Source organism: Nothobranchius furzeri, chromosome 14 (genome assembly GCF_043380555.1).
Source record: "Nothobranchius furzeri strain GRZ-AD chromosome 14, NfurGRZ-RIMD1, whole genome shotgun sequence".
NCBI classification, from domain to species: Eukaryota; Metazoa; Chordata; class Actinopteri; order Cyprinodontiformes; family Nothobranchiidae; genus Nothobranchius; species Nothobranchius furzeri.
In genome coordinates, this window is record NC_091754.1 from 13,979,260 (window position 1) to 14,001,967 (window position 22,708).

Consider the following 22,708-nt stretch of genomic DNA (forward strand, 5'->3'; position numbering starts at 1 on the left):
TCGCTGAGAACTTTCACCCACAGATTAAGACCTGAACGCCAGCGAGTCTGGGAGAAACCATAACATCTGAACACCTGCAGGGCCAGAAGATGTGTTCCCATGGAAAAGCTAGTCATAATAGAGGCTTACGCTTCCTTTGTTTATTAATGCTAAATAATCATTTTACCATTTTACTCATTATAAATGTGTTTTAATCAAATGAATGATTATTATGCTTTGGGTAATCATAACTATAATGAATCCATACTTAATTAAATAATGTTTGAAGATGTTTTAGTGGTGACCTTCACACACTCAAACACTCACACACACACAGACTCTCACAGTAAACTCCAAAACACATTTGCTGACGCACACGTTTTGCTTTGAGAAGAGAAAGGCTTTTGGTAAGTTTTCAGTTCAGGATTCAGTTCGTGCTTGACCCTGAAAGAGAGAAGACCTGAATAAACGAAAAAGGGGGGACAGAGCCGATCGGCTCATCCCCCCCCCCCCCCCCCCCCCCCGCTATTCTTGCCAAGTCAGACAGGAATAGCTGAATTGCAACAACTAACGCGGACTCGCCTCAAGTCTTTTGATTTCTGAGTGAACTAAGCTTAAGAAAACGCATCTGCAAATGTTTTTCCATCAACGTGTACCGCGGGCATCTCTGGACCGGGTCGCGGACATCTACGTCTCCTCTGCCAGCCGCTGGTGTCACCTGGATGAAACATCACCATCCTCTGGCGTCCCGGATCTAAAAGAGTGTCCGACTTCGGTGAGGCAGTACACATAGATAACGTTTGATGCGTCTTTTCCAACAAAACCTAAGTTTATTCAAACCATCACTTTTCACTCAGACACCTGTTTCTTTCTGAAGCAAAATCAGATGCACACACGCATTCATCTCACCTCAATTTCGATTCTCACTACATTTTACACACACGCATCGATAACCACATCACACTCAACCTTCAGCACATCCCACACCAGGTCTATTTGTGCAAGTTTACAATATCAACTGTTAAAGATTGTTCAACAAAGTTGCCAATGTTGATTGTTGTTTCATATGCTTGTCATTTCAAAATCATTAGTTTAATTTGAATAATTAAATATTTTAACTTTCAACTTGTCTCTTCATTGAACTGAAACACAGACCCACGGATATTATCGACAGTTTATCGATGAAAACAACCTTTGAGTCTTCTTAAAACTATAAAATATGTAGGATGTTTCCTCTTTCATAAAAGAGCATAAACCTTTACTCTACATAATTAAAAGAGCCTAATCAGGTTCACTACATCTGTCTACAACTGGCGCGCAGCGAGCGACGACATAACGCTCTTGCGCATGCGCAGCTGTCTTGGCAAGTTCTTGTTATGAAGGACGGGTACTGAAACGAGGCACCGTTTGAAATGACGTGAATCGCTGCTCGGTCGGTACTATGGAATTCGGTCGGTACCTTAAAAAGTACCGAATTCGGTACTCATCGCTAGTCATGGCAGATGGCTACTCATACTGACCCATATTCAGTTGGACATCTCTACCTGTTGAGGAGAGTTTTTCCTCTCCACAGTCGCTAAATGCTTGCTTAGTATGTGGATTGCTGTAAAGCCTCTGACACAGGTCAGTGACACAGTGCAATCTGCTGGGTTTCCTTATATAGGAAACTTTAACTAATTGAAAAATGAACTGAACTCAATGCACTGATAAGTAGGTTCAATTGGAATATTTGCTGTTTAAAGGGTCTCGAGACGACCTGTGTTGTGAACTAGTGCTGTTTGAATAAACTGAATTAATTTTTTTCAAAACAAACAATAGAAACAAATGTACTCTCATGTTCTTGTTTATTGGAAATAAGAACGCAGCACATCATGAACAACAGAACACACCCTAAAGCCAAACGGAATCAAACCTGCTCTGATTTTGTAAAAGCTTAAACATCAGTGATGTTTGTCATTAACAAAAGGAACTTTTGTTGCACCTTTTGTTCTTTATTTAATTGAAATAGTAAAATTTACCGTGGAAAAAAAGAAGACTGGCAAACAAGTCTCTAGTTTTGAAGAAAAGCCTTTATTTCCTATTTCAAGGTCATGCTTCAGCATGGTAGCAGAAGTATGCCCTTTGATATCCATACATCCAGAGCCACAGAGTGATAGAAAGCATTATTCCATCCGCTTTTCCGTGACAGAAGAATGTCCAGGGTTCGAGGTGGGGAAGCGTTGGATTTCCGTTTTATTTACTTGTTTTCAGGCAGAGTGGAAGCTTAGTGCTGGATCCGACGAATGGACTGCACCTGGTTGGTGTGAGCCTGGGTGCTGTACTCATTGTAGTTTCTGTACTCGCCTTGATGTCTGTCTCGCTCCAGGATGTACTGGTAGCCACGGTAACCAGGGAACTGGTAGGCCACCCAGCTGCAGAGAGGGAGGATGGGTTGAGACCAGCAAGACGTTGAAGCAATTACAAAATAGTTGGATTTCTCTAAATGATATCTGAAAGAATGATCGTTCAGGAGAGAGGAAGATGAGGGTCTTACGCTCCCGAGTTGACTTTGATGGAGGGAACCTCCTTGCTGCACCAGCCCATGGCCTGTAGGGAGGGGTAGTCGTCGCACATCTCAAACTTACGCCCCTGAAAGTCTTCACACTCGTACAAGGTCACCTTGCTGTCACTGTGGTTCTGCAGCAGAAGGAAAGATGAAATTCTGACATTCCTCCAGTAGACAACATTAGAATTTGATTTATTTCTGAATCCTCCATATTTTGGTGCATGTGATTTTAAAAGCACAACAAATCTGGATGCGTTTGTTCGTCGGGGGTTAGGGCTGAAAGATAAAGTGATGAGAGGAGAACCTACGGCACACTTGATGGGTCTGAAAGAAAGCATGTGCTCGGTTCTGTAGCCGCTGTTCCCGCTCCAGGCCTCGTAACGAGGATAGTCTCCCTTCTCCAGGATGAACTGCTGTCCCTGAAACTCTGGGTACTCATAGCCCACCCAGCTGCAGGGATGGGAACAACGGACGTTATTGTCACAAACAAAGAACACAAACAAAAATCATTTTAAGCATATCTGCGACAAGTAAAGCAAACCCGTCATCTTGTGACAAACAGCAGGACACCCACATAAAAGAGTTCATTTAAAATAACACATGCAGCTCCTTTTGTCACTTGGAGGCACAAAGCAAACATCAAGCACTGCTGCTGCTGCTGCTGCTGCGCCCAGGGCCTCTTATCTGATCTCCAGTCAGTCAGGCAGCCTCTGTGGCTGACAGCCGGCAGCTGCACACAGCCAGCTCATTTCACATCAGGGTCACACTTGGATATGTGCTCACACACACACACACACACACACACACACACACACACACACACACACACACACACACACACACACACACACACACACACACACACACACACACACACACACACACACACACACAAGCCAGAGTAATTGTAAAAATAGCAGGTTGTAATTTGCAAATGCAAACATTTTTTCTGTAGTACGTTTTGAACCATGACTGCTTCATTCCTACTATTTCAGGCAAGTTAAATGAAAGTTATTAACTGTTATTTTTCAAAAAAAAAAGTGAGCAAAATGGCTGATTTTTAAATGCTTTTGCCCAGCATGGTTAACTGATCATCCTTCCAGAGGTCAGCGGGTGCAAAAGGAAAAAAGCAGACCCAGTGGGGCCGACTTACGGCCCGTTCTCGACCTTGATGGAGCGGATCTTGTTGAAGCCCCTCTCCATGATGTTCTGGCATTCCAGCATGAACTCGCAGCGCTTTCCCTGGAAGTTCTCCTCCTCCCAGACGGTGATCCTGAACTGGCCCATCTGCTCCATCTGTTGAGTGTTCATGGCTGCTGTGTCTCCCCTTGGGGCTTTCTCTCTGAAGAAAACACAACCAACTCAAAAGAGTGCATCAATGCACGTCTGAGCCCAGAAACCTGAGGGTTTATCTAAATTTAACTGTAACTGATATTTTTGCAGCTTTAAGCAAATATTTGGAGAAAACTTTCCAAAAATCCATCAACGGTCCATTTTCTTTCTGCAGAATGTTTTTAAGCCTCTAAATTATCAAATCGGCAACTACAGAAAATTTTTAAATGTGCAAATAAAAATATAAACATCCTGTGGTTTATTTTAATTATTATTTTATTTCCCAAATTTTCTGATTGTTTTTAGGTCGTATCTGTTTTGTTTGCACGCAAAACAAAAACACAAAAATGAAAGAATCCCATAAAAATGATTTCTTTGCCCTCAATCAAATGCATTTTTTCTTCTAACCACATCAAAGTGCATCCTGCCGTCACCTGAACTCCACCCCAGTCTAACCCCCTGTTTGCACATCCTTGCAGCTAAGTATGAGGTAACATGAAATACTTACAGACGGTACTGAGGTGGGACAGATCCAGTAATATCAATGTCGGGGGAGAGACCCTAGCCTGCGTTTTTATAGGGTCGGGCCCCCCTGGACCTGCGCTGCTCCATTTGCCCAGCAGCCTTGCACACTCAGCAGCTGAGCCGGCCGGCTGAAAGGGGAGCATTAGCCTCACGCTTTGTGAAGGCTCCAGAGCACTATTGTCCTCAGAGCCCCAAACTGACTTAGTCATCATTATGGCAGCCATGCTCAGTGGCAACCTGACCCGGGACTTTACAAAGGCAACGCACTGACACAACAGTTTGATTGGTGAGGCTGGATAATGAACGCATTCTGGGAGCTGATCCCCTCTCTCTCACTGTCTCCCTCTCTGCTGTGGGTCAATGGCGTCCTTAACTAGAGAGAAATGATGCGAATGTCATGCAGAGAGGATGTTTCCTGCTTTTCCTGAGGATTTTGAAATAGTTGGAAGAAGTGATTTTTTTACGTTAAGTTTGTTTGCTTATGATACACAGAAAATAAAATGTCTGATAAATAAAATCATGACTGAATGATAAGTCATGTAAAATGTATTTTCAAAATGATATGTGTGTTTTTTTAACTCAACAAGGCATGAATTTTATTTACTTTAATTACTTTTCCATTTTAAATTTGTGAATTTGGGGCATTTATGGGTTTAGAAAATGATCTTCATGTCTGAAGAGCTGTTGAATATTATTATATTATATTATTACAGAAAACAGTAAACTGACCATTTCTATGTTGTAAATGCATGTGAACAAACATGTAATTTTGATTTACAGATTAACAAAATTGTCATCCTGAGCTTTACATTTACCTTTGACATCAAATGAAAATGTATTTTCATTATAAACTCTTTCGTGAATTAGTTTTGTAACATTATTTTTCCAAAGCCAGCTTAACAAAGAGAACGTCTAAAGCTGTCCAGGAGACAAGAAAAGCTGTTTGTTTTTCTGTATCTTCAGTGACATCTAGTGGTCAATATCTGTACTGCATCAAGAGCACAAAAGGCAGCTTGTTCTTTCAATATAATCATTCATTTTCCATCTTTGTGGACTTTCAAATAAATCGTTTTAAAAATATTAGAACTAATTAAACTTCCTGTTGCGAAAATGTATGAAAACAGCAACAAAAGGAGCCTGAAACGATTCTTCTGACTGAATACTACTGTTTAATTGTGTGTGTGTGTGTGTGTGTGTGTGTGTGTGTGTGTGTGTGTGTGTGTGTGTGTGTGTGTGTGTGTGTGTGTGTGTGTGTGTGTGTGTGTGTGTGTGTGTTCTTGTACATACTACATACTGAGGACCACTTTGACCATGTTCCCTACAGTGTGAGGACATTTTTCGGTCCTCACCTTTTTAGAAGCTTACCAGTTAGTTTTAGAGGTCTGGTGTGAATTCAGTTCTAGTTAAGATTAGGGTTAGGCATGGTGAAATCACAAAAATGAATGGAAGTCAATGGAGGGTCCTCAATATGATAGAAAGACAGGTGTGTGTGTGTGTGTCTGTGTGGTTGTGCATGTGCTCCACCTGTGGGACATGTTTACTTGTATGAACAGCTTTCTCTTTGTTCTTTGCTAACCTGCTCATTGGGTGTCTCTACATGCGTGTGCATGAGTGTGCGCCACCCTGCTTGTCCTGGGAGCAGGTGATGAGCAGGTGAAGGGTTTATATAGACACAGATGTTGTGTGTGTGTGTGTGTGTGTGTGTGTGTGTGTGTGTGTGTGTGTGTGTGTGTGTGTGTGTGTGTGTGTGTGTGTGTGTGTGTGTGTGTGTGTGCGTGCGTGCGTGTGTGCGTGTGTGTGTGTGTGTGTGTCTGTGTGTGTGTGTGTGTACTCGTGTTACACATGGTGAGAGGTATAATTCTGTTTACCTTGTCACACAGTTTCAACCTGCCTCCTGTTTACAGATAAAAGCACGTCCACATGATGGGAAAACACTGTTTTGTGAATCATTACATTTAGATTCAATGCTCCCTGAAGTGAGTTAAAACACACACACACATACTGTGTTTGTGTGTGTGTGTGTTAAAGTCCCAATAGTTGTCACACACACTGATGTGTGTGCGAAATTTGTTCTCCGCATTTGACCCATCCCCTGGGGGAGCGGTGAGCTGCAGACACAGCCGCGCTCGGGAACTATTTGGTGGTTTAACCCCCCAATCCAACCCTTAATGCTGAGTGTTAAAGCAGGGAGGCATTGGGTCCCATTTTTTCAAAGACTTTGGTATGACCCGACCAGGAGTCGAACCCCTGATCTCCCAGTCTCAGGGCGGTCACTCTACCACTAGGCCACTGAGCTGGTGTGTGTGTGTGTGTGTGTGTGTGTGTGTGTGTGTGTGTTACAATCTTAGCTATTGCTAGTATGGTAAATGGGTGCTTTACAACACAGTCAGTCATCCATCCATACACACACACATCCACACACTGGTAATGATGAGCGGCCCTGAGGCGCACTGACAGGCGAGGCTGCCGAGCACAGGCGCCCCGGTCCCTCTGACCACCACCAGCACGTAAGGCGATTTAAGCATCTTGCCCAAGGACACTACAGCATCATTCTCTAGCAGGAGAGCAACCTTCTGATTACTGACAACCCGCTTTTCCTCCTGAGCTACTGCCGTCACACTGTGTGCATGTGTGTACTTGTTTAACTACTTAGGACCAAAACTGGCATATTCCCTTAACTTCTGAAGGCCGATGGGCCGTGTTAGGACCAAAACATTTAGATTCAATACTCCCTGAAGTGAGTTCAGTGTGTGTGTGTCTGTGTGTGCGTGCGCACATGCACCGAGGACGTACCTCCCTGTTTAAGCGCCTCGTGATTTTTATCTTGAGAGGCACTATAGAAATGATATTTTCTTCTTCTTCTTCTTCAAAACCAGGTCCTGATACGGTGGACGCCCAGTTTTAGGCTTAGGGGTGGGGTTTAGAGGTAAGACGTGAATAGAGTTAGTTAGGTTCAGGAATACATTGTTCATGGTTAGGGTTAGGCATAAATGCAGTTACTAAAATGAAAAGAAGTCCATACAAAGCATTTGATCTCCTACACAGAATATGTTGTTTTTTTATTATCTTGGACCCAAATCCCAGCACTAATAACATACAACAGCAGTAAAATAGATTGTATGCTCCATGCCTGTGAAATAAACTCAAACTGAGTAGCCCGTTGAACTAATCCAAACCAAAATCTCCAAAAACCCGGGCGAAACTGGAAAAACACGGCTTTGCACAAAATGAGTCATTCCTGTGTGTTAGTTTCACCTTTTAAACTGAATTATTGAACTAAACAAACTTGTTGGAGTTTCACCTGTAATACTTTGACCTGCTAGGATTGTAGATTCACCCTTTTGTGAACATCAGTCTCTGATAAAGTGTTATTGGTGGGAAATCTCCCACTGAAAGGAATACAGATGAGCACACACACACACACATCAGCTCACGCACATCTCATTTCCCAGTGAAATACAGCCAGGGGAAGGGATTTGCATACGTGGAGGCTCAGCGTACTCGGGTACAGAGCCACTACTGTGTGCTACTGCTTTGAATCCTTATCTGGCTGCATGACACGTCCATTCATTTCTTTAAGCAGTTCAAATGACTCATCTGCTGTACTTGGTAATATTTGGCACAAATGTATTGCACATCTGTTTCCAGAGGAAGCTTCTTTGTGGATCGTCAGCGTCTCTGCTTTAGTTCTACTAAATTCAGCAGCAGAAGTTCAGCTTTGTGACGCGGCAGAACCGTAAAATCAACAGATGTAGAAATATAATTAAAATGAACAAATTAGCTGCCCTGCGACGGACTGGCTCTCTGTCCAGGGTGTACCCCGCCTGATTGCCCATTGACCGCTGGAACAATAACAGGAAAACACCAAAAAACGAGTAAAAAAGGGGGTTTTACCAATTTTCTGCAATTTTGTGCTTAAAAAACACAATAACAGACATTCCTTCACGTACACAAGTTAGTACAATTCCCCTTGTTTCCATATTTTTATTTAAATCTTGCAGGAACGGAAGCAGCTGCTATCTTATTTCCCAGGATTTTTGTAGGGAAAGCTTTCATTGTTGGTTTTCTCCCTTAGAAATAAAACATAAGTTTATAAAAGAACCTTGAATACTTCAAAAGTGACCATGAGTACATGATACCAAAGCCTGACAGCAAATCGCCACACACACACACACACACACGCGCGCGCGCACGCACACACACACACACACACACACACACACACACACATCATGCGTTTGTTTATCTACACATGCTGACACGCACATTGCCCTGAATTAATGTCCTCCTTCAGGTGGAACGTTACCATGGAGACTAATCCAGGTATGGATGATGTGAGCAGGACATCTGCTCGTGCCGCCTCCGCTTGTCCTCGCTCTTCTCTGACTGGACACCTAAGCATCTGGACAGGAAAACACAGAGAAATCTCATAACGATGAAAATATGTTCTATGGAGGCCTCGGTGAATCATCGCCAGGGTGGTAAACAGGAAGCCAGAAGGGCCATCAGCTGTAGTGACGACAGACATTCAGACCACGTCGCTCTGCAGTTGGCTGTATCTAAAACAGACTGAAGTAAACGACGGTGGGTGGTTTTTAGAACATAAATGTTGACTTTTGAATTTCTGCTCATTCATCATCAAAACATCTGAGAACAAAAGTGGGGGCGGAGCCACCCGACTGAGGAAATAGGCCTCGGGCATTTGCATGAGTCCTCATTATCAGTAACTGTCAGAGGAAACAGCACTCTGCCTACAGGCGGCTCAACCGATTACACACACACACACACACACAACCACACACACACACACACACACACTCTCTCTCTCTCTCTCTCTCTCTCTCCTCTGCCATTACACCAAAAGAGTTAGACAGGCACCACAAATGCAATTATGTACCTGCAGCAGATAAATAAACAGCACTGTTTCAGCGTGGCCCGGCAGGATCGGGTTCACGGGGTCACGGCAGAGGCGAGGGAGAGAGGTGGCTTATGGAAGAGATGATGCATCTTTTGTCAAAAGCAGTTGATATGATAAAGAAACAACAAAAAAAGATTAGGAATACACAGAAAAGATGCTGAAAGATGAATTTGGAAATTTTTAAACTTATTTATAAAATGTGTCAAAGCCACACGTGTTTGGCTGCAATATTCAGTTATCCCTGGTCCACTTAAAATTAGTTTATAGTCTTTTATGCAACAGCTAGTTCCGACCGAGGGATTTGATTGGTCAAGAGACTTTCCAAGAGTGCTGATATTGGACTATAACAGCACTGGGACTGTTTACAAACAGTATCACTCCGCTGTGCACAGCCGTTCGTTATTACAGTGCTTTGTAGAAAATGTTTGTGTTGCCTAGCAACAGCCTTGTCTGAGTCTCTGTTGCGTTTTGGGACTATTTGTGTTGACGGAGCCGGATAAATGATTAAATAAATGAACAAATCATAATCTGTTGTTGCTTGTTGTTGTTATAAAAACAAAATGAGCAGGTAGAACTGTTGTATAAAAGCAATATCGCACTCGAGGTCGTGCGTTGTTGCTGAATATCAGCACTGGTGTGATTATCTATGACCGAATCACACCAGTGCTGATATTCAGCAACAATATTGCTGAATTATACAAATATGTTCAATGGCAGAAACAACATAGAGAGAGGGGTGTGTGTGTGTGTGTGTGTGTGTGTGTGTGTGTGTGTGTGTGTGTGTGTGTGTGTGTGTGTGTGTGTGTGTGTGTGTGTGTGTGTGTAAAGAGAGAAAGAGAGGGAGAGAGAAATAACAAATAATATTATTGTTATTATTATTATAATTATTATCATTATGGGAATAACTACCCTTGCTTAGGATGAAAGCTAATGATTATAGAAGGCTTTATCTCAGTGGAGCTGGACGGGCAGGTGCAGCAGCAGCACGACAGTTGGGACGGCCGTTTGAAATGTGAGCAACGTAACCAGGATACCAAGGACCGTGAGTCGTTGTTGTTCACTGGCTTTAAACAAATATTGACTGGAGATTCAAGCAGAGGCAAATGGGCTCAGGTACGGAGTGGCGTGAGGGCTGGGGGGGCTGCTTTCTCCAGGTAGTGAAACATACTTGAGGTCTTTTGTGACATAATGAATGGTGATTCTGGTTTAACATGGGAGGGGGCATAAATAAGTGCATTATTATCTATTGTAGGCTGGATGGTTTTGTTAGATTTAAATGTGGCCAGAGGTGTTTGATTTTTACACAAAAAATGCTTAAAAAGCATCAAAAACACTTTATTTACATATTTTCATCAACTATTCCAACTGCTTGTGGCTCAGTGTGGTACACAACCAAATAGCTTATTGTTTAAATTTTTTTGTGCTGTTTAAAGAGAAACTTTGTTGTCTAGATGCTCTATTCCCCGTTTTAGAAGAGTTAAGGTAATGGAGTTTTCCTGGAGTCATTGTTTTAGTTTGCTGCACGTTTAAGAAGCCCAGACAGGTGCTTGAGTTCTTCATCGCAGCGTCCAGGCGACAGATGGCTCGTATCACATCTCTGCATCTGTGTGTGTGCTTAATGTTTAGTTAATGATTAGCAAACCTCCCATTAAGCCCATCTTCCTGCACTCGGGCGTTTGCCTGCAGGTCTCGATGTGTGACGTCAGAGATGGTTAGTGATGAACAGACCCCCCCCCCCCCCCCCAGTGGAAAATGACAAGGTGTCATCATGAATGTGCAAATGGGAGAACTATCGTCAAAGGGGAGATGAAGAGATTATCACCCCTGTCCTGGTAAATGTCAGGCCTTTTGGTGCATCTTGCGCGCACACACACACACACACACACACACACACACACACACACACACACACACACACAACACACACACACACACACACACACACACACACACAGGTACAGATGTAGACCTTTGGTCGCTATCTGTATAGATCTTTGTTGTTTTTTTGATTTTGCATCAACACATGGCCTCATGGGAGACCATGATTCCCAGTTTATGCAGTAAAAACCAGTTGCTGAACATCCTGGGTCATACATTCTGAGTTGCTGCTGTCTTTGGAGCATTGTCTGCAGCCAGCTGTATGCAAATAAGATAATCTACCTGTTCAGAAGGCTGCAGCACACCTGCTGCGTTAGTCACTAGATGTTTTATCATCTTATGTTTAAAAAATCACTGTTCCTGGGGTTTTATTGGCTTCTAATAGACTTTTCCTTTAACCAACTATGAAAACACCCCCTCCTCCCCCTTCTCTCTCTCTCTCTCTCTGAACAGGATTTAGTTAGCGTTCTCCTCTTGTGTAAACTTTTCCAGGTGCCAGCCCGTACCTGCGTAACGCGAGCCGAACGAACAAAACTTCATCTTCAGGTATTGTGCGTGAGGCTCAACGTGAAGCAAATACGGACAAAATTGGGAAAAGTCACAAAGAATCCCCCTCGCCCGCAGTGGTGGTGCCGCTCCAGATGTGGAACAGCTGGCTCATCTCCTCACAGCTTTTCAAAGAGGGAAAATTAAAACAATAAAAAGAAAGTTAGTTAAAAGAAAGCAACATGTGGAGAGGTTAATAATCATCTGCAAACATTCCCAGCCTACCTTTTTAGCAGAATAATGAAATAACAGGTGATGCACCACCTCTGTCCTCACCTGTGACACGCGCTGAAAGTGCGCCTTTTGGGACAGGTGCGCACCTCTTATACCTCTGCTCGCCCTCCCTCTCCCCCTTTGCTCTACTTTCTCCTCCCCTTCGCAGCACATACACCTGTCACACGGCGCGTTGCTCTGATCTAATATTGACACAAAGAGGGAGCGGTGATGTGCCCTCTCCTCCTCCTCCTCCTCCCCAGTCCTCCTCTTCCTCCCGTGCACCAGACAATGACAGGTGGCTCCTGCATCTCCACTGAACTGTTAAAAAGCCTCCGTCTGTTTGGACGTCATTTCCATACATTTTGTTTTGCAAATACCTCTGATGCTGAGCGCATCAGTGCAGGGACTCTTACTGTATGTGACTATAAGGGGATGTGAGGAGAAACCTGTCATTGAAGGGAAAATCCACACCGCAACAAAAGAAACATTAATTTGAGTGGATCAACGCGTTTTTCCATCCCTTCCCAATGCGTTCCGTCCCACGGGCGGGACGCTGGAATGCTAATCAGGTTTGTCGTTGTTTGATCTTTGGTGCGAGACGTTTTAGAAGTTTTATTAAATCATCAGAAGTATTATGAGTGGTTTTTAACTCAAAAAAAGGAATGTGTGTAATAATAAATAAAAAAGTGCCTCAAGTGGAGGAGTTGAAGCATCCCGGGGTCTTGTTCATCACCGAGGGAAAGATGGAGCATGAGAGCGATAGGTGGACTGGTGCTGCGTCTGCTGTGATGCGGGCGTTGTACCGATCCATTGCGGTGAAAAGAGAGCCGAGTCAGCTCGATTTAACGGTTGATCAACGTTCCCACCCTCACCTATGGGCACAAGCTTTGGGTAGTGACCGAAAGAACGAGATTGTGAATATAAGCGGCCAAAATGAGTTTTGTCAGCAAGGTGGCTGGGCTCTCCCTTAGAGATGGGGTGAGAAGCTCGGTCATCCGGGAGGGGCTCAGAGTAGACCTGCTGCTCCTCCACATCGAGGAGCCAGTTGAGATGGCTCGGCCATCTAGTTAGGACACCTTCTGAATACCTCCCTAGTGAGGTTTTCTGGACATGTCCAACCAGGAGACCGACTGGAAGACCCAGGACACGCTGGAGGGACTATGTCTCTCATCTGGCCAGGGAACAGCTGGGATTCCAAAGTCAAAAGTCAAAGTCCCATTAGTTGTCACACACACAGGTGTGTGTGCAAAATTTGTTCTCCGCATTTGACCAATCCCCTCGGGGAGCGGGGAGCTGCAGACACAGCCGCGCTCGGGAACCATCTGGTGGTTTAACCCCCCAATCCAACCCTTAATGCTGAGTGTCAAGCAGGGAGGCATTGGGTCCCATTTTTTCAGTCTTTGGTATGACCCGACCAGGAGTCGAACCCTGATCTCCCAGTCTCAGGGCGGACACTCTACCACTAGGCCACTGACCCCGAGAAGAGCTGGCCCAAGTGGCTGGGTAGAGGGATGTCTGGCCCTCTCAGGCCGCTGCCCCCGCGACCCGACCCCAGACAAGTGGAGGAAAATGGATAGAAGGATGAAGAATATTAGAAGGCAATTAGGATGCTCATATGTTTATTCCATTAGGATTTTGAGAGAAAGGAATCATTTTCATTGGTTAATCACAGGTTCACAAAACACTTTCTTATTGCTCCTCTGAAAAATGGCCTAAAAGTAAAAAAAAAATAACCACAACATTGTTTAGCATAGATCCTAATAATCAACAGCAGCTGTTTATGATTCTGGTAACTTTAATACAAAACACACCTAAGAAGAAATTAACAAGTACATAACATAATTAGCTGCTTCACTAACACCTTTTTATTGAATCAGACCATTAATCTCGGTCACAATTCACCTGATTTTAGCTTTTTAACAAAACACGGACAGCTTAGATTAGTCCCCACAGCCGTAGTCACCTCACACAACATGGCATCTAATAAAGTTAAACATGACACATAACCAGTAACGGCCTCGACTGTCACACATTAATAACATTTCTATGATCCTTTATCAGCTGGAGATCAACTTTCATATAAAATGTTACCAAACAATAACACAACACTCCTCTTCTTAGTTAAAAAATAATAATTTCAGAACAATTAGAGCGCGATTACCTCTTTCCCCTGAATACAAACATATTTATAATAATCATGTCTGATGGTGAGTTTGACACAGAAAAACAGTCAACACATCAAAGTAGTTTATGCTGAAAAAATAACATTAATGGAAAATAAAATCATCTGTAGAAACTTGTGGTTTAGATAAAAAAAAAATTGAATCAAATAAACTGTAAAACTGGTCAGAATCTAACAACATTTATGGCAAAGTGAAGAATTCTTCAGTCTTCGCCTTAATAAACGGATAAGAATACGATGGGTTCTGGTTGAAGAGTCGGTAAACGTTTCAAGTTCTTCGGTTGTAGATCAAACCTGAAATGATGCACAATGATGCACGCCTGAGATCTTATTGGCTAGTCTGGCTCACGCTCTTTATGTAAGCATCCCAGCCTGCCTTCCTGTATGACTCGGCAGCTTCCAGCCTATCAGGAGCCTCCAGGACTCCTCGTCCCACGATGATGATGTCAGAGCCTTTGCTGTAGATCACCTCCTCTGGGGTTGTGTACTGTTGGCCCAACGAATCACCTGGAGGGCGGAGGGACAACACTGAGATGGGTGATCAGAGTGAGCAGGGGAACAGTTACTTATAAAGCAACAGCGCCCCCTTGCGTTGGAGACGTGAAGAATCAGAATCACCTTTACTGTCATTGTTTGTCAACAATCTGAGCAGCTACTCCTTGCAGTAGATAAGGGAAATACAGTAAAATACAATATAAGATATAAACAATCAGCATCTACATCTATGGAGAAAATAAGCTATATTAGTCAACCTAAAAGTTCAAGATGCTGAGCAGTGCAAATGAGTAGCAATGAAATGTAAAAACCACATTATACCATACCATTTTATTTGTAAAGCGCATTCAACAAGGCATTACAACCAAACAAGGCGCTGTGCACTAAAAATGTTAGTTAATTAAATCGGCGTCAGACCGTCATGTAGAACAGAGATGAAAGATAAAAAGGAAAAACAACAAAATTCCTAGAACTAACAGTTAAAAATCAATAAAACACAGGCAGAATAAAAAATAAGAAAAACATTTTAAAAAGAACCTCAATAATACGGAAGTTGATATTGATATTGTGAATTCCATTTTTAAACAATGTAGTTGTAAGTGAGGTTCATAATTATGTGGTATACGCTAGGTTGAAGTAGTGAGTTTTCAGGCGTCATTTAAAAATGCTAGCTGTTGGTGCTAGCCTCACTAGCAGTGGTAATGCGTTCCACAGCTTGGGTGCACAGACAGAGAAAGCCCTTGCTCCACGGCTTTTTAAACGTGCATTCAGAACAGCTAGGAGGAGCTTATCTTCAGACCTGAGAGGGTTGTAGTAATGGACAAGTTCACACAGATATGGAGGAGCTTGATGGTTCAAGGATTTGTAAGTCAGAAGCATAATTTTGAAGTTTATCCTGAACTGCACGGGCAACCAGTGGAGAGATTTCAGAATTGGAGAAATGTGTTGTCTTCTGTCAGCTCCAGTCAGCAACCTAGCTGCTGAATTCTGGACCAGCTGAAGTCTAGAGAGAGCTGCTTTACTGATGCCATATAAGCAGGAGTTGGAGTAATCCAGCCTTGAGGTGATAAAAGTGTGGACCACCGATTTCAGAAGACGTACACTCAGGATGTGCTTTAGTTTCGAGATGCGTCTTAGTTGGTAAAAACATGATTTAACTGTGTTATTGACCTGGGCAACCATCTTCAGAGCCTGGTCCATTTTTACTCCAAGGTTGGAGATTACAGAGGATACATTAGGTGAGATGGTTGAGGTCAGGTTGATGAGTCGCCGTGGTACTGTAAGGACTAAAAACGATTAACTCAGTCTTGGAGTCATTAAGATGGAGGAAGTTATCAGCAAGCCATAGCTTATTATTGTTGAGTTAAGCGTTTACCAATAAAACAAGTAAAATAATGTACAGTACTGGTAACCATACTTTCAGCTATAGTGCAATCGGAAAAGTGCAAAACCAGCGGAGAGGAAAACAGAAGCAGCTTTTTTCACTGTATGTCACCGTTGTTTTTCCGTTTCTGAGATTCAGCATTTAGCACATAAATGCAGAATGGAGGCAGATTCATTGCACCGTATTTGAGTGGTTATTTGTTATGCTCTTTACCATATTTCATGTTTATTGTTACAAGGTTGAAAGTCCGGGCTCTGTGTGACCTGTAGCGCGGTCTCGAGGGTAGCAGCTCCAGCAGGTGATTTCCAGGATGAGAGGCAAGCTGAGCTGCCTGTGTACGACAGCGCTCTGCAGGGTGACAGGATGCTCTCTGTGGGTGCGTTGAACTTCTTTTCCAGGTCGTGTCTTCTGAGAACCCTCAGGAAGTAGAGCTGCTGTTTGGCTTTCTTTACAACCACGGCGGTACGGTCTGTCCAGGTGAGGTTGCCAGAGATCTCCACTCCCAGGAATCGAATAGAGGGAACTCTCCACGTAATCCTCATTGATGTAGCGAGGAAGGGCTGCTCCGTCTTTCCTGAAGGTCCAGGAGATTTCTTTGGTGTTTGAGCCGTTTAATTGAAAATTGTTGGCTGAACTCCATTTTGACAGTATTTCAACCTCATCCCTGTAGTCTGACTCCGCCTCCAAGGTTAGTCCCACCACGGTGGCGAACATTTTAGGATTTTTTTTATGATTATGCTAAATTGATTTAACCGAGAAAAACCTGATCAGAACCTAATCATATTTACCACCGGTCTTTAGCTGCACCCCGGGGGTCACGTGGATGAACTCTGGCCTCTCGGTGACCTCAGAGCCACAGATAAATCCAATCACAAAATCGGAGTGCTCCTCTGCCATCTGCAGCTGTGGAGACAGAGCAGGTGTTATCTGCTGTGGACTCACGGTGACCCAACGCAGAAAAAAACACCACGGCAGACGATGCTTACCACAGACTTTGTGTATTCGCCAGTGGCCAGAGAACCCTGGGAGCTCATCTGTGCAATAAGCAGGCATCCTCGTCCCAGAGGCTTCCCCACAGCCCCGAGACCCTTCACCACCCCGGGCCCCGGGACGGCGTGGGCATTGACTAGATGAGACCAGGACGAGATCTGGAACACACCACCTTCAGAGCAGGTAGAGAGGCATCGTGTCAAACTACTCCTCGGTAAAAAAGTTTATAATAAAAAAATAAATCATTTACCCCACCCTCATATTGATGCTTCACTGTATTTCCAATATCAGCAAACTTGCGATCTTCAAATATGAGGAAGTTGTGTTTCTCAGCTAGGGTCTGGAGCTCTTGGCTGAAGGCTGCCGTGTAGTCCTGTTAGCACTCACAGCTTTGAGTTTACTAGGTCAAAACAAGGCTAACATTTAACAGATTGCTACATTTTACCTTCAGGATGTCCACGTGAGTCTTCAACATGCAGATCTTTGGACCAAGAGACTCCGCCAGCTGGAGCAGCTCCTTAGCGCTGGTCACGTCAGCAGAAATGCAGAGGTTGGATCGCTTCTCCTCCATGATCTTCAGCAGCTTCGATGCCAAGGGGTGGACGTCTGTAGGTAAAAAGAAGCTTTAGCGTCCCCTAACTTGTTAAAATCTGATTCAATAAAAAAAGACGCTACGAACTTGGCAGCGCAGCTCTATCTGCGTAGCTCAACCCTCGTCTCAGTTCCACACACGGCCTTTTGGCTGCTGGAACGGCACTGCCATTCTCCTCCTTGGGCCTAAAAGATCAGAATCATAACGAAACTGTGAAGCTTTTTAAAATATTAAACGTACATAAATGTGGCCCAAACATGAATAAAAGCTGCAAAAATCCAGGAAAAAACATGGCTGAGAGTTTAAGGTGAAAACGGCTCAAGGTACCTGAAAGTGTTGTTGCTCTGGATGAATTTGCGGACGGTCCGGTCGGTTTCAGCGTCGATGCGTTTGGCTGCAAGCAGCACATCCAGCAGCTTGGACATGGAGATGATCGGGTGGAGAATGATTTTCTGATATTCCAACATCTCCGCACCGCCCTGCTCTCTATCCATCAGCACCACAGCATCTGTCACCTTAAGTAAATAAAAAAGGAAATTGCTTAGAAGCATCCCCGTGTGTCTGGATTCGTGGTGAACCACGTCTAAATCATTTATCTGCTTGAAACGTATGTGACTCTGCACCTTCAGTCCTTCTTTGTGGAGCACCTCTGCTGTCTCCAGGATGCTGCTGCCGCTCGTGACCGTGTCCTCAATGATCAGGCACGTGTCACCCACATGAAACGACCCCTCCACCAGCCGCTTGGTTCCTAAAGAGAGGTCACATAAGAAGGATCAGACAAACTGACCCAAAACTGTACAATGTTAAAGTAAAGTGTAAACAGTAGCTCTGCTTGCCATAGTCCTTGGCCTCCTTGCGTCTGATGAGCATGGGCAGTTCGTGTCTGGAGCAGATGATCGTGGCGAGAGGCAGGGCTGTGTACGGGACTCCGCACACCGAGTCAAACTGAAGGCTCTCTTCTTGCACTCGCTGGTAAATCAGACTCGACACCTTTGGAGAAAGACAAAAGGTCTTTCTATAAGATAAAATTAAGGATCTGGTGCATCATTTCAACAAGCACATTCACACAAACTGTTTCAGGACTTTGCTCCTTTAATGAAAGCAAGATTGGGCCTAATACCTCCTCCCCTAAAGATTAAAGCCCTCAATTAGGGTCAAGAAATAAAGTTCATTATTTGGGGGTTTAAAGGTCATCTTGTGCTCACATTTGGAGCATTATGAGTCATTTGGCTTTCTGCAAAGCTCCTTGATGCATTTAAGGAAAATTCCTTATTCCTAATAGATAATAAAATCTTTTGGTGCAAATATTAACACAAAAACATTGTTAAACTGTCTTGTGGTCTCTTTGCTCTTTTGTTGTTTTTGTGTCAGCACCATGGGCTTCTGTAAAGGCTGTGGAAGGCGCTATACAAATACATTTTGATTGATTGATTGATTGATTGATTGATTAAAACTAACCTTACACCAATATATTAATTTTTCAGTTGACTTTACTTTTATACTTGCTCATAAAAATGCTTGAGTGCACAGAAGTTGATTGCAATCTCAATTTCCATAAGCATTCCTCATATTAGACCTAGATGGTTAAACGCATCGTGTTTAAAACATATTATAGATTAAGCCTTTAAATAAGAGTAAAATCCTCATTCCACCGCTCTTATATGGACAAAATTTGTTATTGTTGACATCTACTGCTGATCTTAACATTTACAAATAGAAATGGTGTATCTTACATTGGCTTCAAGCTTCATGTTGCGATTTATTGATAATCGATTGACTGATTGTGGTCTTTTGAGTGATGAAACACCCACATGCGCTGGAAGATCGTTTAAAAAACACAAGTAAAGCACATATGTGTAATAAAAAAATAAAGCTCCAATATGTGTTTTGCAGCTGCTCTTGTATTATAACACCGTATTTGAACAACTCAAACAAGGCAAAGACGAAAGCAGCACGTGTTTACCTGATTCATGAGGTTCGGGTGGGAGACCAGAACCCTTAGGTCGATGTAAATCGGTGTCAGCAAGCCGCTCTTTAGCTTATATTCTCCAAACTTCACCGCGTTCACATCGTGAAGCTTCAGAATCAAACTGTCAACAGAAATGTCGTTCATTTTTCACTACGCACGTTCTGCGGACCACTTTCTGAAACTTTAACTACGCTACTCTTGATCGTAGCAAGCTAATAAAAACTTCCGATTCCGTTTTCACAATAAAATCATCAAACGAGGTGACGTATAGCAAGTACACTGGACCAACCATTTAAAAGCCTTTTTTGTTTTTGAAAACAGATAAATTTTTATTTGGGAGACAACACACAACAAAAAATTGATTAGAAGCAAAGAAATGCATAATTTCTAATGTTTGTTATTTTATTATATAAATACTTTCCCGGAAATCAAACAGCTTCTCCTCTCGCGAGACCAAGCACGTCTATCACGGTCGCCATCTTTCTCAGGACCTCAGTAAGTTAATTGCTTAAACAAAAATCTGATGAAATTAAAAAAAAAAAAAAAAGTCTATGCTATCAAATTAGTAATATTTTAAAAGGACACACCATTTATGCATATACCAATGTTTCTAAAAAATGTTTTTTTTCTCTCTCTATTGTAAAGAAATAAAATTATTTATTTTAATGAATTATTCTGAGAAAACAGACTATAGATACATTGTTTAAACATGCTCAAGAATAAGTAAGTAAGTTGTAACTTCATCAAACAACTACAAGGTAAATAACTTAAGTATAAGCTAAATACCAGAAAAAACACCAGGTGGGGCAGATTGCATGGCACCATTCCAAATTAACCATAAACCAACTGTTTTCTAGAAACTACAATATCTATAGTGTCTATGAGATTTGAAAATCAACAGCTCTCTTTTCATAACACTTATCAACCTCTTGAAAGTCTTTAACTTGTCAGGTCAAAATTATCCACTAGAGGGAGACAAGTGCCCACCAGAATAAGCAGAATCCATTGAAAAATGTGTATTGTCTACATATTTTTGAAAGGTTAGTTCAACGCAAAGTTGTTGTTTTTTAATAAAACCTCGCCAGCAGAACAATTTAAAGCATATTTCAATAATAAAAAAGATACTTATTTTTCTTTGAGTTTATTAAAAAGATTTAGTCCACAGTAGTTCAGAGTCAGGCACCAACAATATAAAAAACAAGTTAATCAAAAATCACGTGTACACCCCAATATAGCATTGAGCAAAATGCCTAAACAAGAGGGGGATAAATAGAAGAGACACATTTTAAAAATATAGACATTTAATCAAAAATACATTTCACTGGAAGAAACATAGCACTTTTTTTCCAACAGTTCAGCTTTTGGTCAGTAAGCTTTGGATTTAACACATCGTGCCGGTGATTTTTCTCTTTTTAATTTAAACAAAGAAAAGAAAAAGAATAAAAGCCTAGTCTACAGAACCACATATACACAAACTGAAAGGTGTGTACATTAGAAACAGTTGGACAATAAAATACCAAGAAAAGAAACAGCGCTTTAATATTGAAAGAGAAGTTTGTGGTTTTCTTTTATTTAATTAAATGCTGATCCATTACCAGGAGCTCAGAGTAGCAGCACTGACCACAGGAACACCAATAGGACACAAAAATCAGCACATTCTTCCCAATCTATCAAACTTTATTCCTAAAGTATGTTGACAATTATGTCTGTCTGGGTCAGATTTATTGGTTTAAGTAGTTTCAGGGATCAATAAAAATACTTTATGGCTTTTTATTTGATTTCTGATTTGGAATTGTCTTTCAAAACACATAGATGATCCTTATTATCTCAATGTAATCTGAATACAAATGACTCACAATGAACGTGAGAATGCACACTTTAACTCATTCACTGCAAGCTGTTTCTTGATCACTAACGGCCTTCGCTGCCAGCGTTTCTCACCGTTTTTTTAAGAGTCACAGAACGTTGCGCGCTAGCATGATGTCGATGCCAAAACAACCAAAACAAAGAGGAGACTCACCTCTTACATCAGGAAGAGTCCGCGCGTTTCGAGCGTTATCCGTTCTTTCATAATCCGTTGTCGAATTGTGATTGGCAGACGTTTTTCCAGTTCGCGCCTCACTTTTTTTACAGGAACGGCCCAAAACGATCTCCTAACACATGGATGTTCTGCTTCCTGATCATGTGATCTGTGACGTATGCGGATGAAGATCGGCTTCAGGGCTGAGATGTTTGTTCTCTCAGCGCGGGGGCTCGTTCCGATGCTCAAACAGTAAAAAAAATGCAAATGACGACTTTAGTCGTCAATGGCAGTGAACGGTTGGATCTAAAATGACGACTTTAGTCGTCAATGGCAGTGAATGAGTTAATGGGAAACTGTGAAAAAAATGCAGTAATAATAGTGAACATAACAAAAGTCTGTCTTTTATTTTAGGAGATGTTTAATCTTTGCTTTTGTTGGTCCAAAGAAAAAAAAAGATAGAAATATTATAAAATGTACAAAAACGTACGGTGTGTGTGTGTGTGTGATAGTCTGTTTTAATGGTGACAAAGCAGCAGTGTATGGGCTGTGGCATATTTGTGTTTAAAGCAGTGGCGTGTCCAGACCCATTTAAATGGGGTGGCTCAGGAGGGGCACTTCTTTATGTATGGGTGGCATCAATGGTTATGCTTTATTTCACAATGTAAAATCTATTTAAATGGAATTCAGTGGGGTGGCACTTAGGGTTGCCAGTCAGTTTCCAAAGGTGGCGTGTGCTACCCTAGGCCACTCCCTAGACACGCCCCTGGTTTAAAGAAAACAAATCCAGCAATGAAACTTTTTTTTTTCAGTTGGACGGATGTGGATCAAACCCAGCTAAAAAGTTGAGCAGATTTTGGTTGAGGCACGGATTGTAAGGCACGCCACCTTGTGGTGAAAAACCTTTAAAGGCACCAATCTGAAGGGGTGTTTAAAAGCACCTGAAGGAATTGCCCTTCTTGAAGTGATGACATTGCATGTGGGTCTTCACTTCTTGATCCCTCCTTTATTTCTACTTCTTCTCCAACTCTGAGGGACTCTGAGCATCTGCCAACAGCTCTGGACTTAAACATTCAATCGGGCACTGGATGTTCTGGAAGGAAACATAAATAAAAAGGAGAAGCAGCTTAGATTAAA

The 22,708-nt window shown here is 42.5% G+C and overlaps 3 protein-coding genes across 3 annotated transcripts in view; all 3 read right to left on the reverse strand.

Annotated features, from left to right (window-relative positions):
- Nucleotides 1-2,030: 2,030 nt before the first annotated feature.
- cryba2b (crystallin, beta A2b) lies at nucleotides 2,031-4,473 on the reverse strand. The gene is made up of 5 exons (XM_015966760.3): nucleotides 4,365-4,473; nucleotides 3,678-3,866; nucleotides 2,833-2,974; nucleotides 2,513-2,655; nucleotides 2,031-2,390 (listed from the first exon to the last, which is right to left on the reverse strand). The coding sequence occupies exons 2-5, from the start codon at nucleotides 3,833-3,835 to the stop codon at nucleotides 2,243-2,245; spliced, it is 591 nt and encodes a 196-aa protein (XP_015822246.1). The 5' UTR covers nucleotides 3,836-3,866; nucleotides 4,365-4,473; the 3' UTR covers nucleotides 2,031-2,242.
- A 9,315-nt stretch (nucleotides 4,474-13,788) lies between these two features.
- Nucleotides 13,789-19,786, reverse strand: umps (uridine monophosphate synthetase). The gene is made up of 10 exons (XM_015966759.3): nucleotides 19,546-19,786; nucleotides 18,419-18,572; nucleotides 18,206-18,330; nucleotides 17,910-18,097; nucleotides 17,670-17,767; nucleotides 17,436-17,596; nucleotides 17,246-17,363; nucleotides 16,987-17,162; nucleotides 16,789-16,903; nucleotides 13,789-14,628 (listed from the first exon to the last, which is right to left on the reverse strand). The coding sequence occupies exons 1-10, from the start codon at nucleotides 19,693-19,695 to the stop codon at nucleotides 14,450-14,452; spliced, it is 1,464 nt and encodes a 487-aa protein (XP_015822245.1). The 5' UTR covers nucleotides 19,696-19,786; the 3' UTR covers nucleotides 13,789-14,449.
- Nucleotides 19,787-22,003: 2,217 nt separating this feature from the next.
- Nucleotides 22,004-22,708, reverse strand: part of fn1a (fibronectin 1a) — a 35,351-nt gene continuing 34,646 nt past the window's right edge. The window contains exon 49 of the mRNA XM_015966758.3: nucleotides 22,004-22,664. Within this exon, the coding sequence (XP_015822244.1) occupies nucleotides 22,584-22,664 (81 nt within the window). The 3' untranslated portion in view covers nucleotides 22,004-22,583. The remainder of the gene's footprint in view (nucleotides 22,665-22,708) is intronic.